This window comes from Choloepus didactylus, chromosome 18 (genome assembly GCF_015220235.1).
Source record: "Choloepus didactylus isolate mChoDid1 chromosome 18, mChoDid1.pri, whole genome shotgun sequence".
NCBI lineage: Eukaryota > Metazoa > Chordata > Mammalia > Pilosa > Megalonychidae > Choloepus > Choloepus didactylus.
This window is the reverse complement of record NC_051324.1, coordinates 9,305,367-9,321,190: the sequence shown is the minus strand read 5'-3', so window position 1 is coordinate 9,321,190 and position 15,824 is coordinate 9,305,367. Positions and strand designations below refer to the sequence as shown.

General features: G+C 51.7%; 1 protein-coding gene across 1 annotated transcript in view; it reads left to right on the top strand.

Annotated features, from left to right (window-relative positions):
- Positions 1–15,824, top strand: part of NTN1 (netrin 1) — a 185,151-nt gene that overhangs the window by 157,325 nt on the left and 12,002 nt on the right. Inside the window, exon 6 of the mRNA XM_037809826.1 lies at positions 14,269–14,343. Within this exon, the coding sequence (XP_037665754.1) occupies positions 14,269–14,343 (75 nt within the window). The remainder of the gene's footprint in view (positions 1–14,268; positions 14,344–15,824) is intronic.

Sequence of the window (15,824 nt, the reverse complement as noted above, 5' to 3'; positions counted from 1 at the left end):
ATGTTCTGCAAGTAATCGGAGTTAGCCACCAGTCGATGGAATGGAGGAGAATATGCTTTACAGGAGTAAATGTCCCAAGACCGTGGTCCTCAGGCAAAGCAAGGAGGGCCTAATGTGCCTCTTGTCTTGGGCAGATTTCTCTCTTGGGCTTGCTGCCTGACCTCTGGGCTTGTGGTGCAGCCACGAACAGATCTCACCACATACAAGATTCAACTCAGAATGGATCAAGGACCTACAATTAAGAGCTAAAACTATTAAACTCTTAGAAGATAACACAGAGGCAAGAGTTCATGGCCTGGGATTCGGCAACAGAGTCTTAGAGATGACACCAAAAGCACAAGCAACAAAAGAAACAGTAGATAAATTTGATTTCATCAAAATTAAAAAATTTTGTGCATCGAAGGAGATTATCAAGAAAATGAAAAGACAACCTACAGAATGGGAGAAAACTGTTGCAAACCATCTATTGGATAAGGGCTTAATAGCCTGAATATATTTATGTAAAGAATATTTGCAATAAAATGACAGAAAGACAACCCAATTTAAAAATGGGCTAAATTAAGATTTGAATAGGTGTTTCTCCTGTTCTGGTTTGCTAATGCTGCTGTTATACAAAATATTAGAAATGGATCAGCTTTTATAAAGGGTATTTATTAGGTTACAAATTTACAGTTCTAAGGCCATAAAAGTGTCCAAACTAAGGGATTAACAAGAGGACACCTTCAATGAAGAATGCCCAATGGCATCTGGAGCACCTCTGTCAGCTGGGAAGGCACGTGGCTGCTGTCTGCTGGTCGTGGGTTGTGTTTCAGCTCTTTTCTCTCAGCTCCTGTGCATCCTTGCTTCTTTCTCCCAGTGTGTTCCTCTCTAAGCATCTGGAGGTTCTCTCTTAGCTTCCGTGGGGCAAACTCTAAGCTTCATCTCTTAGCTTAGCATCTCCAAATGTCTTTCTGTCCTCATCTCCAAGTGTCTGCAAGCATCAGCAAGCATCTGGATCTGTGTCAGCAATTAGCTTCTCTCTTAAATAATCCAGTGAACTAATAAAGACCCATTCGGGGTGGGGTCCACACCTCCATGGAAATAATTCAATCAGAGGGTCTACCCTAATCAACAGACTAATCAGTCTGCCCCTACAAGATTGCATTAAAGAATGTGGCTTTTCTAAGAGACATAATATATCTGAACCAGCACATCTCCAAAGAAGATATACAAATGGCCAATAAACACATGAAAAGATGCTCAACATCATTAGCTGTTAGGGAAATGCAAATCCCTAATAGCTAATGAGATACCACTTCATACCCACAAGGATGGCTATTATTTAAAAAAAGAAAAAAACATCAGAAGATAACAAGTGTTGGAGAGGATGTGGAGAAATTGGAGCCCTAGTGTATTGTTGGTAGGAATTTAAAATGGTGCGGCCACCGTGGAAAGCAATATGGCAGTTCTTCAAAAAGCTAAATATGGAATTATCACTTAACTTGGCAATTGCACTTCTAGGCGTGTACTCAAAAACATTGAAAACAGGGTTGCAAACAGACGCTTGCACACCAATGTTCATAGCAGCATTATTCACAGTAGCGAAAAGCTGGAAACAACTCAAGTGTCCATCAGCAGATTAATGGATAAACAAAATGTGGTGCATGCACACGATGGAATATTATTTGGGTGTAAGGAAAAATGAAGTTATGAGACAGGCTGCAACATTATGCTTAGTGAAATAAGCCAGACACATATATGGACAAAAATTGCATATCACTTATAAAATGATGTCTAGAAATAGCATATTTGCAGAGATAGAAAGCAGGCTAGAGGCTACCAGGGGAGAGGAAAGAGGGAGGTAAGCTCTCACCTGTTGAGGGACGGGGCTCTGTGGCCATACCAACCAGTTTTTCGGTTTCTTAGAGTTTCTGCTGAGGATCAGGGCCCGATGCCTTCATCTCGGCTCCAAACTCTCCTCCCTGCCTGGTTTGGCCCCTTTTCCCTTTGCTCCTCCACTGCCCCTCTCACCCAGGGGCTCTGAGGCCTCCCTGAGCCCAACACACTCAGCCGGCGGCGTCTTCTCATCCCCAGGTCCCATTTGGGCTGTCATCCCTTCCAGCGCTCTCAGTTTTATCAACACCCCCCATAGTTCTGTCCTCCTAGATCCTGTGACTGGGGGGGAAACCGAGGCCCAGAATGACTGAGGGCCCCAGATCATAGAGCCGGTGATGCCATCCCTTTTTACTTGAAACAATCGCCTTCCCTGGACCCCCCATCATTAGGGATCAGACATGGGTTTCGTGGCCCTATGAGCGTCCAAGAGATGCTGTAACAAATAACTACAAACTGGGTGACTCTCTCAGCTCGAGAGACCAGAAGTCTGAAATCCAGGTGCCGGCAGGGCCATACTCCCTCGGAAGGCTCCGGGGCCAGATCCTTCCTGGCCTCCTCCAACCGCTAGTGGTGACCACCCATCCTTGGCGTCCCTTGACTTGTCTCTGTGTCACGCCAATCTCCGCCTCCATCTCCATGGCTGTCTTCCAGCTCTGTGTCCATTCCTCTGTGTGTCACTCTCCTTCTTTCTCTTTTAAAGGCACCAGTCAGTGCATTAAGAGTCCACACTAATCCAGGACCTTGTCTTAACCCGCTTGGATCTGCCAAGACCCTATTTCCCAGTAAGGTCACATTTGCAGGGAGCAGAGGTTAGGACTTCACCATCTCTTTCTGGGGGACACAACGCAACCCATTGCAGTGGCTCCATTGAAGGTGTCTGGAGAAGAATTATTTTAAGTTGGGAACATTGGGGTTTGCCCTTTAGGAAGACAGGAGAAAGGATATTGGGGAGGGCCTAGTAGCTGAGTCAAACTCAGGCCTGGTGCTTGAAGCTGTCACAGCTCGTGGCCTTGGCCTCAGGACCTGCCCCTGCCTTGGACACTGGAGCAGAGGCCAAAGGTGACCCCCCCGGGGACAGTGCAGAGAGAAGAGGGCAGGGGGTCCCTCGGGGAACACGCTGCAGGGTCCCGGGACACCAGCTTGGTGTGGGAAGAGAATCCAGCGCTCAATTTCACCAGTGTCTATACTTCTTCACTTGGACTATTTCTTTGCAGTCCTTGAGAAAGAATGATGCTTGTTTGTCCGGTTCAGTTTCCTTAGAGGCTGGAAACTGTCTCTTTGTAACTACCACACACATTCCAGTAACCTCAGGTGTGAGGGGAGCCCAGGGACCTACCCCTGGTAGCTAGAAGGTGAAAGCCAGTCTCAGTCCCTTACAACTAAAGATGCTGCATTCTGCAGCCCTGAGGGATTCTGGCCTGGCTTAGACCCTCTGGGGGCTTTACGTTGCATTTAAAAAAGACTCCCAGTCCTGTCAAGCCCCACACGGCCCTGGGGCCTGGGGACTCATCTATCTGCTCCTGTCTGCTCAGGGTACCTTGGAATCTGCCAGGCTCAGTCCTGCCATGGGGCCTTTGCATGGGCTCTCCTTCCTGCTTGGAACCTTCTTCCCTCAATCTTCTCACCCCAGTTCAGGACTCACTCACATGTTTCCTCCTGTTTTAGTTTCCTGGCTACTAAAACAAATACCATACGGTGCATTGGCTTAAATAAGGGGAATTTATTGACTCACAGTTTTAAGATCAGAGGAACAAAATCGAGGCATCAGCCAGGCGATGCTTTCACCCTGAAGACTGGCACTCTGGGGCTGGCTGCCGGCAATCCTTGGTCCTTGGCTTTTCTGTCACATGGCAATGCACGTGACATCTTCTTCTCTCTCTTCTGGGTTCTGTTGACTTCTGGCTTCTGGCTGCTCCCGTGGGTTCCTCCCATCATGTCCAATTTCCTTTGCTTATAAGGACATCTCTGTATTGGTTAAGGGCCACCCTCATTCCGTTCGGCCTCACCTTAACTAATGACGTCTTCAGAGGCTCTATTTGCAAACGCTTTCACACCCACAGCACCAGGGCTTGGGACCTGAACTTGTCTTTTGTGGGGGACATGATTCAATCCCAACACCTCCTCACAGAGCTTTTCCCAGCCACCCTGGCTGGATGGAGCAGGGTTCTCACTCCCGACCACATTGCCAGCTAATGTTCTCTCCAAAGTGCTCACCAGCACAGGAAAGTGTCTTAGGAGTCAGTTTGCCTTGTGTTGATTATTCCCGTCCTCCCCACCCCAAGCCAATGAGCTCCTTGAAGGCAAGTAAGGTGTACACCCACCACTCACCCACAGCAGCTGACGTGTGCCCACTGGGGGCTAGTAATTATCTGTTGGCTGACACACACTTCCCCTCTGTCCCTTTGTATTAACAACTCTGGCACCGGGAGAGGATGAAGCTTCATATGCCAACACACAGATGCATCCACCCACCATCTCCTGGAAGATTAGCACTGCCCAGTGGTAGAGGCCCTGTACAGATGTCACCCTTGTTGAATAGAGAATGTCATCTCATTACAAGTCCCTCCTCCCGTAAGCGGCCCTGTCCTCACTAAAGAAGGTGGTCTCACCTTAGAATATTTTTAGTATTTTTTTAACACAAGAATTGTATTCTCATTGTCCTTAAAAAGAGATAAGCCAAATGGAGAGAACAAAGACCAGTGTTAGTCCCACCACCCAGATGATCACTGTTAACATTTTTGTGCGTGGTGTGTTCTAGAATGAAATCCTGGGCCCTGCCATCGTTGACAAGCCCCCCAGGAACCCCCTGTACTCTCCACCCCACAGCCTCTTCTCTGGCTGGGCTCTTGCCCTCACCACCTGCAGTCTCACCTCCTTTGGGGTTCCCCAGACCTGCCCAGCCCTCTCCTCCCCTGTCTGGGGCCTTTGCACCTGCTGGGGCCTGGGGGGCTCCTTCCCGCCCTTCAGGACTGACTCCTTCTCACCCTCAATGTTACCTTCTCACACTGACCTTTACATCTCAGAAGGTCCCCACCCCGTCCCCCCATTCTCTGCCAGTGTGTCCTCCTGTTGTCTTCATGGCACCCTTTTATCACTGCGTATTATTGTATTTTTGGCCTGTCCCCTCCTGCTTTAATGCCGTAGTGACTATCCCATTCACCCCAGTATATATCCAGTGCTTCCCAGAGCTGGCCGTGTGGGAAGTGCTTAGTAAAACTTTTTAAGTGGGTGAATGGATGATAAACTCATAGACATGGGGTTGCTGCATCGGAGATTGTGCATGTTTTCAGGGTTTTGACATTCAATCCTGGTTGCTCCCAGGAAAATTTGTGTTAATTTGCACCCAGTCACATTGTAGGGATGGGGTTGCTTTTGCCCCTGTCAGTTTGCCAGGCCAAAGTGGTATACTTCTATGGATTTCAGTTGCGTTTCTTTGATAATTTGAGGCTGAACGGTTTTTCCTCTCCTTATCTCCTTTTTATTTCCTTTTGTGAATTACCTATTTCCTTTGAAATTTAGGTTGCTTGTCTTATTGATTTGGAAGAGATCTTTATATATTAAAGATACTGGTCCAGTTTGCTAATGCTGCCATTATGCAAAATACCAGAAATGGATTGGCTTTTATAAAGGAAGTTTATTTGGTTACAAAGTTACAGTCTGAAGGTCATGAAAATGTCCAAATGAAGGCATCAACCCGAGTATACCTTCACCGAAGGAGCGCCAATGGCCTCTGGTAAACCTCTGTTAGTTGGGAAGGCACGTGGCTGGTGTCTACTGATCTCTGGTTGTGTTCCAGCTCCACTCTCAGCTCCTGTGCATCCTGCAAAGTGTCTCTCTTGGCTGCAGCACCTCCTTCTGTCTGTGAACGCTTTGATAGGACTCCCGTGATTCAATTAAGACCCACCCTGAATGGGTGGGGTAACAGCTCCATGGAAATTTTCTAATCAAAGGTCTTGCCCATGGTTGATTGAGTCACATTTCCATGGAAACACTCGATCAAAGGATTCCAACCTAATCGACACTAATACATCTGCCCCCACAAGATTGCATCAAAGAACATGGTGTTTTGGGGGACATAATACATCCAAACTGGCACAGACACCAATCCTTTGCTATCTGTGTTGCAAACTAATTTTTCCCCAGGCATTAGCTCCCTGGGTTCCAAGGCATCTAACACCCAGCTATTGCTAGAGGCTGCCTCATTTTGGCCTTTCTGCCCCAGAGCCCAAAGTTAAATGGGTATTATGCTGGCGAGGCGGGTGGGGCTTGGCAGTGATGAAGTGGGTGGGTGAACGGGCTTGGAGAGATGTGTGGGGGCTGGAGAGCTGCCTGTGGCCCCCTCCTCTCCGACAGAGGTGTCAGTACCCCTAGACAGAGTGCTTGCTGGGAAGGGTGGTGGCAGGCTGGTTCTGGGGGGAGTCACCTGCAGCCCAGGACCGAGAGGTGAGAGCTACATGGTGGGGTGCACCCCCTCCGTCCTCACCAAGCCTTCCCTATGTGGCCACCGTGAAACCCAGGAACGCCTGCAGCTCCTGGAAAACCGAGCACATGGAAAATTGGACTCACCTGCCTTTTGTCATCTCCTGGTGGCCAGTGTCCCAGCTGAGACAGAAGGATGCCCCCTGCCTCTGCTAGCCCCACCCTCTCTCCCCTTGAGCGCTTCCCCCCAGGCCAGGGAAAGCCAGGAGCCCCTCCCCAGGCCCAGCCTTCCTATGGGGTTGCAAACCCCCAGCCCTCCAGGTTTCTCTGCCCCGGTGGGGTTGACTCTGATGGGCGTCCATTGCGCTTTACTCCCAGCCATGACCCCACCTTCCCGAGCCGACAGCCTGGAAGCAGAGGTGCCACGAGGCGGCCAGGGCTGTGGTGAGCAAGGCCCCTGCCAGCTCCCCGCCCTGTCTGCCCAGGGGAAGTGCCAGATGCAGTGCCCCTGGCTCCGGCCGTGGGGCGCCCGGCTCTGCCTGCCATATGCTTGGAGATGAGCGTCGATCCAGCCAGCAGGCTGCCCAGCAGGGTCCTGGCACCCGGGGCCCAGGAGGTAGAGCGGAGGGCGAGCTAACCAGGGTGGACGAGGAGGGTGGAGGGGTGCCAGGCTGGGCTCGGGCCGCAGGGGCACCTCTTGGCACGTGGCCGGGAGTCAATCAGGGGAGCAGGTGGGAGGATAAAAGGGAGGCTGGGCTGCCCCCGGGAGGAGCCAGGATGCCGGCCAGCCAGGATGAGCCTGCTGCGAGCTGGGCAGATGGCGGCCTCCAGGACTCAGCGGCTCTCCCTGGGGCAGGGCGCGTCTGAGTGGGGCACCAGGCAGGGCCAGCGTCCAACCTGGCAGCTCCTGTCCCTTGTCGGGGAGGTGGGGGACAGGGGGGTGCCGCTGGCTCAGGGCACTTGCAGATCTGAGCCCCTGAGACACTGGGGGCACCAGGGCAACCTGCTTCCTTCTTCCTTACTCTGTGTTCTCTCTCCAGCCAAGTGGGGTGAGGTCCCGGGCAGGGCGTGGGGTTGGATAGGACCCGCGGGGCCCTAAATGTTGGGTCTCGGTTCCTAACCACCATTGATGGATGGGTCTGCACGGTTGGGGTGTGTCTGAGGTTATACTACTTTTATATTAAGGTTGAACCACGTAAAAACCGCCTTTTTGAGAGCTGAAAAGTAGTCGATTTTCTGCAGTTGTATTGGTTCAGCATAATCACTTCACATTTGTTTCTATGTTTCTGAACCGATCAAATAGCATGAAAAGTGTCTGTGCTTTAAATGCTTAAATGGACCCTCCTCTGTAACTGCCTGGATCCAGGGATAGCTAAGATTGTCTATTCAGATTTTCTCTCTCTTCTTTAGTTCAGTTGTATTTTCCTAAAAAAAAAAAATACATTTCATTCAGATTTTCAAAATTTTAGCCCAAAGTTGCCTTGTAATATGTAAAATGTCCTTTAAATTGTGCTTATATCCCTTTTCTCCTTACTTCCTAATATTGTGTCTGTTGTGCATCTTACATTCGTACTTAGAAATGACAGGGCTTCGTCTGTTTTATTGGTTTGTTTGGTTGTTGGGGGCTTTTCTTCTGAATTTTTTCATGTTCTACCTTACTCATTTCTACTTCTGTTTTTATTAATTCCTTCCTCCTGCTTTCTTCAAGTTTTGTTTTGCTCACTTTCTCACTTCTAGAATTGAATATGCTTCATTTATTTTCATTCTCTCTTGTTTAATAATAAAAAGTATTTATTACACTGTGGTCAGGAAATGAGGCCTGCTCCATCTCAGCTTCTTGGAATTAATTTAACCATCTTTTACTACTTACGTGTTTCTATTTCTATTTTTTGTATTTCCAACAGTTCTTTGCTTCATATATTCCCAATGAGATGTTATTGCACCTGTATTAGTCACAGTTCTCTAGGGAAACAGAACCAACAGGAGAGATCTGTAAATATGAGCTTTTGTAAAAGCGTCTCATGCAACTGTGGAGATGTAGGATTCCAAATTCTGTGGCGGAGGCCGCGAGCTGGCAACTGATGAGGGTCTTCGATGAACTCCCCAGAAGGGGCTGGCTGAAGCAGAAGTGAAAGTTCTCTCATCTCCCTTAAAAAGTCTTCAACTGATTGGATTAAATCCAGCTGATTGAATTCTCTCATTGCAGAAGACATGCTCCTCGTTGATGTAATCAGCCACAGATGCAGTCAGTTGGCTTATGATTTAATAAACCAGCCTTCTGACTTATTAACCAGCCACAAATGTCCTAGCAGCAACAGGCCAGTGTTTGCTTGACCAGACAACTGGGCCCCATCACCTGGCTAAGTTGACACATGAACCTAACCATCACACTACCCAAAACAATCAGTTTGTTTATTATTAGGTGCTGTCCTTTTTCCATTTAAAACATGGTAACCTTGAATTCTACTTTGTTTGATACTGTTTTCCCACCTCTTGTTTTAGTTGTTTCCTTTGCCAAAATACTTTTGCTTCTGCTTGGGTTGTAAGCTTTAAAAAAATGACTTTATTTTGTTATGTTTCTTTTAAATAACATTATTTAATATTTTTAAATCAATTTTCAATAGAGGAGTAGAATCCGTTTACAGTTACTGTTTTATTTTTTAGATAGTTACTCCTTTTATCTTGATTTTTTCATAATTACTTTTTATGTCTTCCATTTTTTTTGTCTTTGTCATATTAACTATGACTTATTTCCTGTCTTCTCCAGTGTCTTGTAGTTATAATTTAGCTTTTCAAAAGCATTATTTGATCTAATAGCTCCAATTTGTCAGGATCAACCATGAAATAGCATCCCTGTTTGAGACGGAGAGCCTCATTCTACTTCTTGGTTTTTGTTAAAATGACCTAAAATTTCAAAGTAAATTTATATATATTTACTGTGATATTCATTTCAAACACTTAAAATTTATCTTCATTTCTGTGTTCTGTTTTAGAGCCAGATTTGAAATCGCAAAGTTTACGGGTGTCAGTGCTTATCACCAGTCCCTTTATGCCGTGACTTTCCCCTCTTAAAATCTTTTTTTAAAATTCATTTTATAGTCAATTTGAAAACATTCTCAAGAACTTCTTTCAAAAAAGAATGCATGGTTGGAATATTTTCTGGGCCCTTGTGCACTTGAGAATGTCTTGGACAGTCTAGCTAGGTATAAAATTCATGGGTAACAAACTCCACCCCCTCTCCCAAGACCCCAAAGCTTACAACCCAAGCAGAAGCAAAAGTATTTTGGCAAAGGAAACAACTGAAACAAGAGGTGGGAAAACAATATGTTTTTTTTGTGTCCTGTATTTCATATATTTTGCCAGGATGTGTCTGGGTGTTGGTCCCTTTTTCTTGATCTTTCCACTTTTAATTCAGTGTTTGCTCTCCTGCATTTGTAGGTCTGGCTTTCGCCCAGGAATCCTATTTTGGCTTTTTGTTTCTATTCCATTTGACCTATTCTGCAGTTCTATTGCAATCTTATGTGGCCTGTCCACTTTCTGTCTGATCTCTTGGTTTCCCTGCCTTTATCTTTTCCTTCAAATTCTGTGAGATTTTCACCAATTTATTCTCCATGTTTCTAATTCAGTTTTCTGCTGTATCATTTCTCTTGGGTTTTAGGGTTTTGTTTTCCCCACTCTTCATTCTCTCATGTCTGCCCTTTTTCATATCACGTGGTTCCACCTGGTCGCCCCATTACAGCTCTCTGCTCCTATTTCCGAGAGGCTGTGTGTTTTAGTTTTTGAGTCTGCCATGCCCATTCAGTTGCATCTTATTTATGGTTGCATTCAAGCTGCAACGGCAGGGTTGAGTAGTTGTGACAGAAGCTGTAGGGCCTTTAATGCCTAAAATATTTACTATCAGGCCCAGTACGGAAAAAAATTTGCCAACCTGTGTACCGGAGCAATGGCTGGATTCCATCTCAGGTCCAGACCGGAGGAAGGAGGATGGATGTGCACAGTATCCTCTCCACTTCCCGTGTCATCTAGCAGGCGCTTCTTCAGGTTTAATTCTGTTCTCTGGAGGTTGTATCTTTCTCTGATTCCCACTGCATGATTTTCTGATTCTCTGCATCAGTGACTGAGATTCAAATGCAAGTTCAATATCCAAAGCAACCACTGTCCTTCCAGTGTCTACCCCTCCCTAAGCAGCCCCTCCCTGAAGGACCCCCTCCCCACACACGCACACACACACACACTTCCTGTCCACTTGTTTCCTGGTTGTTGTCTCTCTGTCCTCTTCCTTTCCTTCAGGATCTCTCCGTTCATCAGACACAGCCTGGCTGTGTCCTGAGGTAAAGCCTGGGCATGTTTTACTCATTACAGCACCATCTGCCTGTAATTAATGGAGATTGCTCCCAGATTCCAGCATTGGGTCATCTCTCCATTTTGTTGTTGGCATCACTGTGCATTTTCATTTTTTCACTGTCTATAGCTCTTTTGGAAGAAAACTAGGAGAGGCTAAAATGGGTGGCTGCCAAGGAGGTGCCGTTTTGAAGAAGGAGTCAAACCTGCATTGTAAAATTGTAGTCTGCCCGTCTGAAGCAGCCTCCATTGCTTTGTGTGAATTTGATAAAGGAAGGAAATGCAGGGACGTTTCCCTTATCCCAGGGTCACTTGTCTAGTGACCAAAACGGAGAGCTCACAAGCTGCCAGGTAGCTGTCTCTGAGTTCCTGAAGGTTAGTCACTTTACCCAAAGGAGAGCATTCCAGTCACTCATTCCAAGCCTATTTACCCACATTTTACATACAATTCCAACAAGCTTAGATTTTCTGCTTTCCTAGAACACAATTTGAGAACCAATCCGAAGGGAGTAGGGGACATTTTGCAACAAGCACACGGACCTGAAAAGAATTTCTATCTGACAGAGAGGAAGACACGAAACCCACCAAAACAACCAAAGAACCAAAAAAAATAAACAAAACATACAGAACTACAAATGCTCAGAGGCTGACACCATCTCCTACAAGAGCAAGCGGCTTGGGGTTTGTGCCGGGCCTTTCCTCTGCAAAGCGGGTGCTCTGGGTAGGCTGTGGGCACAGAGCCCCATGTCTGTCTACCTTTCCGGCAGCTTATGGTTGGTTAAGACTGTGCTTCTAACCATGTGTTAGAATCACCCCGGGAGCTTTACAAATCTGGACACGCAGGTTGCTCCCTAAACCAATTAAATCAGAATCTTGGGGGCGTAGGGAACCAGGTAGCAGTAATTTGTAAAACTTCTGGGTTATTCCACCGTACAGCCTGGGTGGAGAGCCCAGGGGGTTGGGTCAAGAGCACAGACCCTGCAGCCAGAACGCATCCCTCGGGTGAGTCACTCACGACATCCACATTTCTGCCCCTCAGATCTTCATCTATTAAACGGGGGTCATTGGAAGGGCTGAGAGGAGCCGTGGCAGGTGTTGGGATGGGGTTGGAGCCACAATATGCCGTGTACATGGCCGTGATGACTGTGGTGCAGACTCTACTGATTCGTCAAGACAGGGTCTGGGTGTAAGGACAGACACAGTGCATCCTAGGCAAAGACAGACACCATGCATTTTGGGATGATTTCTGGCCCCGTGGTCCTTGGCTCTGGAAAGGAGTGTGCTGGAGGTAGCGAGGCTGGGAGAGTGGAGCAGAGCGGGGAGAGGAGCCGAGAGCAGCCGGTAGACTGCTGTGTGAGCGGAACCTGGCAGCCTCCCCTCCTGCCCAGGGCCATTCCGGAAACTTCCTGAGCTTCCAGGTCCCAGTCCTGGAGATGGGGATGGTGGTACCCCCTTCCCAGGGTCATGTGAGGCTCAGAGGAGCCGAGATGTTCTCTTAACCCCGTGCGCCCCACTCTGGGGCTGAGACACAGTGACGGGTCCCCACATGGGGAGAAGACACAGGCAGTAAGTGATTCCCCACCCATCGCAGTGGCGGTCCTGACTGCCTTAAAAAATAACAGGGAAATCAGAGTGGGCTCGAGGCCATCCCTGCGGTGACCGCGTCGCTCTGCTCCACTTGGATTCCAAAACACTTTCTCAGCGGACAGAGCGGGAGGCGCTCCGGCCACTCGCTCGGTGCCACCAGGGCTCAGGCACGACCTGGGTTTGGCCGCAGCAACGGCCTGTCCGGGAGTGTCATGTGCCCCGTGAGCTGGCAGCGACGTGGCCCAGAGCCCCTCTGCCAGACGGGGGCCGTGATGGTGGAGAAGATGCCACTGTCCTGAGAGTCTGAGCCGCCGTCACCTCTTGGCTTGACCTTCCGGGTGTGGCCTCAGTGGGACAGAGGTTCTATCTGTGCACCCCCGGCCCTCGAACCCAGGAGGTCCCTCCGCAGATGACCAGCCCGTCGTCCAGCGGGTGGGACTGGAACTGCACCCCTGGTGGCCCTGGGCCGGGGCTCCCAGCGGCTCTGGACTGCAGGGAAGCAGGAGTTGGGTGTCTGTTTTTCTCCCGTTTCCTGAGTTTGGTTCCTAACCGGGGTCCCCGAGAAGCAGGCCCAGGAGGCAGTAGGGGGCGGCCAGGCTCCGGCCCCCAGGGCCACGGGCGGCTGTTGTTTTGACTTTAATGGGGTCAGCAGTGTGTGCTGCCCCCCACGGCCCGGGCTGCTCGCTCTGGGGTGGGTTTGCCTGTAGCTGTGCTTTTCTTTCCTCTGAATATTCCTAGAGGTCTAAGCCACAGGCTGGGGGTGGAGGTGGGGGCAGCTCTGAGAGTTCCCCCCTGCCCCCGCCATAGCCTTGGCTTTCCCCCCATAGGATGAGGGGCTGGCACCCGCTCCTGGCCAGGCACCTGTGTGGGTGGATATTGCCCCAACACCTTTCCGGGCCCCCTCTCTGCACCCCTGACCGGGTCACACTCCCAGCCTAGGCTGCCCGGGCCACCGCTGCTCCTGGAAGGCGCTGGGCCTTCCCCAGCCCCCGAGCAGCCCGGCCGGTCTCCCCACCTGCAGCCTGGGGCACCCCCATCCCAGCCCTGAGCTTGACACCCTGCCCGTGCTGAGTGCGAATCCTCCCGTTTACTGGGACAGCTCGCAGTAACCAAGAGCGCGGCGGTGTCAGCACTTCAGACCCAGGTTCAAGGCCCGGGCCCGGCACCTGCTGCCTGCAGAACACTGGGCGGGGGGCTCACCCCCTCTGGGCCTCAGAGCTCTCCCTGCAGCTGGGACCAGCACCCCCCAGCCCCCCCACCTCCAAGGAATTGCTGTGGGAATAGAATGAGCTAGAAGGGGGCAGGCCAGGGGTGACTTCTCACCGGGCATCTAGGAGGGGCTGACCCTCAGGCTGTGTGTCCTGTGGGGTCCCTCCCTGTCAGGGAGAGGGCACGGGTGGGCCAGGGTCGGAGGTTGGCATTTGGGGGCTTGACGCAGGCTGCCCCCAGGAGAGGCAGGTTGGGGTGTTTGTGGGACCAGGTGCCCTGCATATCCTCTTGGCCCACTCTCGGGGTGCTGGGAAGCCCCTGAGGCAAAACCACGCGGACCCAGGCCCGGCAGCCCTGCCTCTCGGTCGGAGGTCTGTTAGAGCAGACTCTCCCTCGCGGGGCCTTCTATTTGCACACTCCAGTGGAGTGGACACCAAAGGGGTTTTCTAATGCTTCACGGGCTGCTAATTTCCCCTGTGACCCCTTTTGTTAGGGCCTGACCCCTGCCAGAGGCTCCGCGCCACGGAAGCCAGCGCCTGACACAGGCCGGGCCGCGGGGTGACAAAGCGGCCTCTTTGGGCTTTAATCAGACTCCGGTGGCGTCTTAAGAACAGGGGGGATTTGCGCGGCTCTCTGAGGCCCTGGGTGGCTCAGTGCGGGAGCCCCCCAGTCTCCCACGGTGGCCCGGCCACCTGCAGGCAGCAGCTAAAGGATCCGTCAGGCCCAGGCAGGGCCTTTGTCCCCAGTGACTCCCCTAAAGGCCAGTCCTGGGGTGTCCCCAGGACGGGCACCCAAGCTGCGGCGTCACTCGTGTTTGTCCCTCTCCCCTCCCCGCAGACTGCGATTCCTACTGCAAGGCCTCCAAAGGGAAGCTGAAGATCAACATGAAGAAGTACTGCAAGAAGGACTATGGTGAGTGGGTCTCATGGCTTGGGGATCTGGGGAGCTGGGGAGGGTCCCGTAACCCGCTGGGAGTCGGGCTTGGGGTGTGGGTGGCCCTGAGTGGGTGGGGATCAGGGGAGCCCTGAGGACTTGTCTCCAGACACAGGCAGTATCCCATGCCCAGGAACTTCTCCTCTCTTGCCCCCCGGGGCTCAGAGGGACGGGGTGTGTGTGTATTTGGGGGTGGGGGCACAGGAGGGGAGTACAGCCGGCTGGGCCTCAGTGCCGCCTCCTGCAGAGCCCGCTGGTGCCGGACTTCGCAGGCCTAGCCGCTGCCTCCTCCCTGCCCCTTGGGTGCTGGAGCCACACCCCAGTCACGCCACAGCTCAGCTCTGGTGGACTGTGGGCATTTGACCCGCCTCTTATTTCTCAGGGGGTCCTCCAGGCATGAGAAACCGGTGGGAGCACCATGGTGGGCTCAGAATGCGGGTTCCTGGAGTCCCATCTCTTAGAAGTGAAGCAGGGTCAGGGAATCTGCATTTTCAGTGACCTCTAGTAATTCAGATGCCCTTGGGTTTGAAAACCACAGAAGGGGGTCTCCAAGGGCCTTTCCTAGGAGTGAACTATGGGACTGACCACCCCGCGAGCCCCCTGCAGAGCCCCTGCCTCCCGGGCCCCCAGGCTCCCTTCCAGGCAGGGGTGTCCCAGCCCCAGCCCCCCTCTCCCGCACACCTTCCTCTCTGGCCCTGCACCCTTCTCTGCCCAGCTCTCCTGGAAGCACTTGCACTGTGTTGGGGGAGGGAGCCGCTCGCTGGTTCCTGGACCCCGAGAGCGTTCACCTGAGCCAGGGGTCCAACCTGACTGTGGGTGCGTGAGTGGGGGGTGCTTGGGAGCCTGCAGGAGGAGGGCAGCCCGGAGCGGGCAGGGGAGGCGTCTGCAAAGAGCTGAGGGGGCCACTTCAGAGCAGGAGACGCAAACAGGAGCCCTGAGTCCGGCTGGAGAGGCCTCTGCGTACAGCCCTGGCCAAACCCGGGGATAGCCGAGGCCCCCGGCCAGGGGTCCCGTTTCCAGCCGGGTTCTCCCCACCATGGGCCCTCTCTCTGGTGGGCCTCGCTGATTCGGGCTGCGACTGGGTCTCCGCTTCCCCGGCTGTGGCAGCCCACCTCGGGCCTCCTCCTCACCGCAGCTGGGCGCTGCCTGGTTCTGCCTGTCCCCTCGCCCGCTGGCCCCAGGAGTTGAGTTCCCCATCCAAGGCCTCTGGGCCCCGCCGACCCCAGGCGGTTTGGCCTCGTCTGGTCGAGCAGTGGCTGCTTTTCCATCCGGCCTTTCCGGGGCTGCCCCGGCCACGCTGCTCCTGTCCTCAGCCAGCCCTGCTGGGAGGAGGGGGTCCACAGAGCAGCGGGCGCACCCCAGGACCCAGACGGGACGGCCTGTGGGAACTGGGGCGAGTGCAGCCACTTCTCAGGGCCTCAGTTTCCTTGTCGATAAGATGGAGCTGAGGCCACCCACCC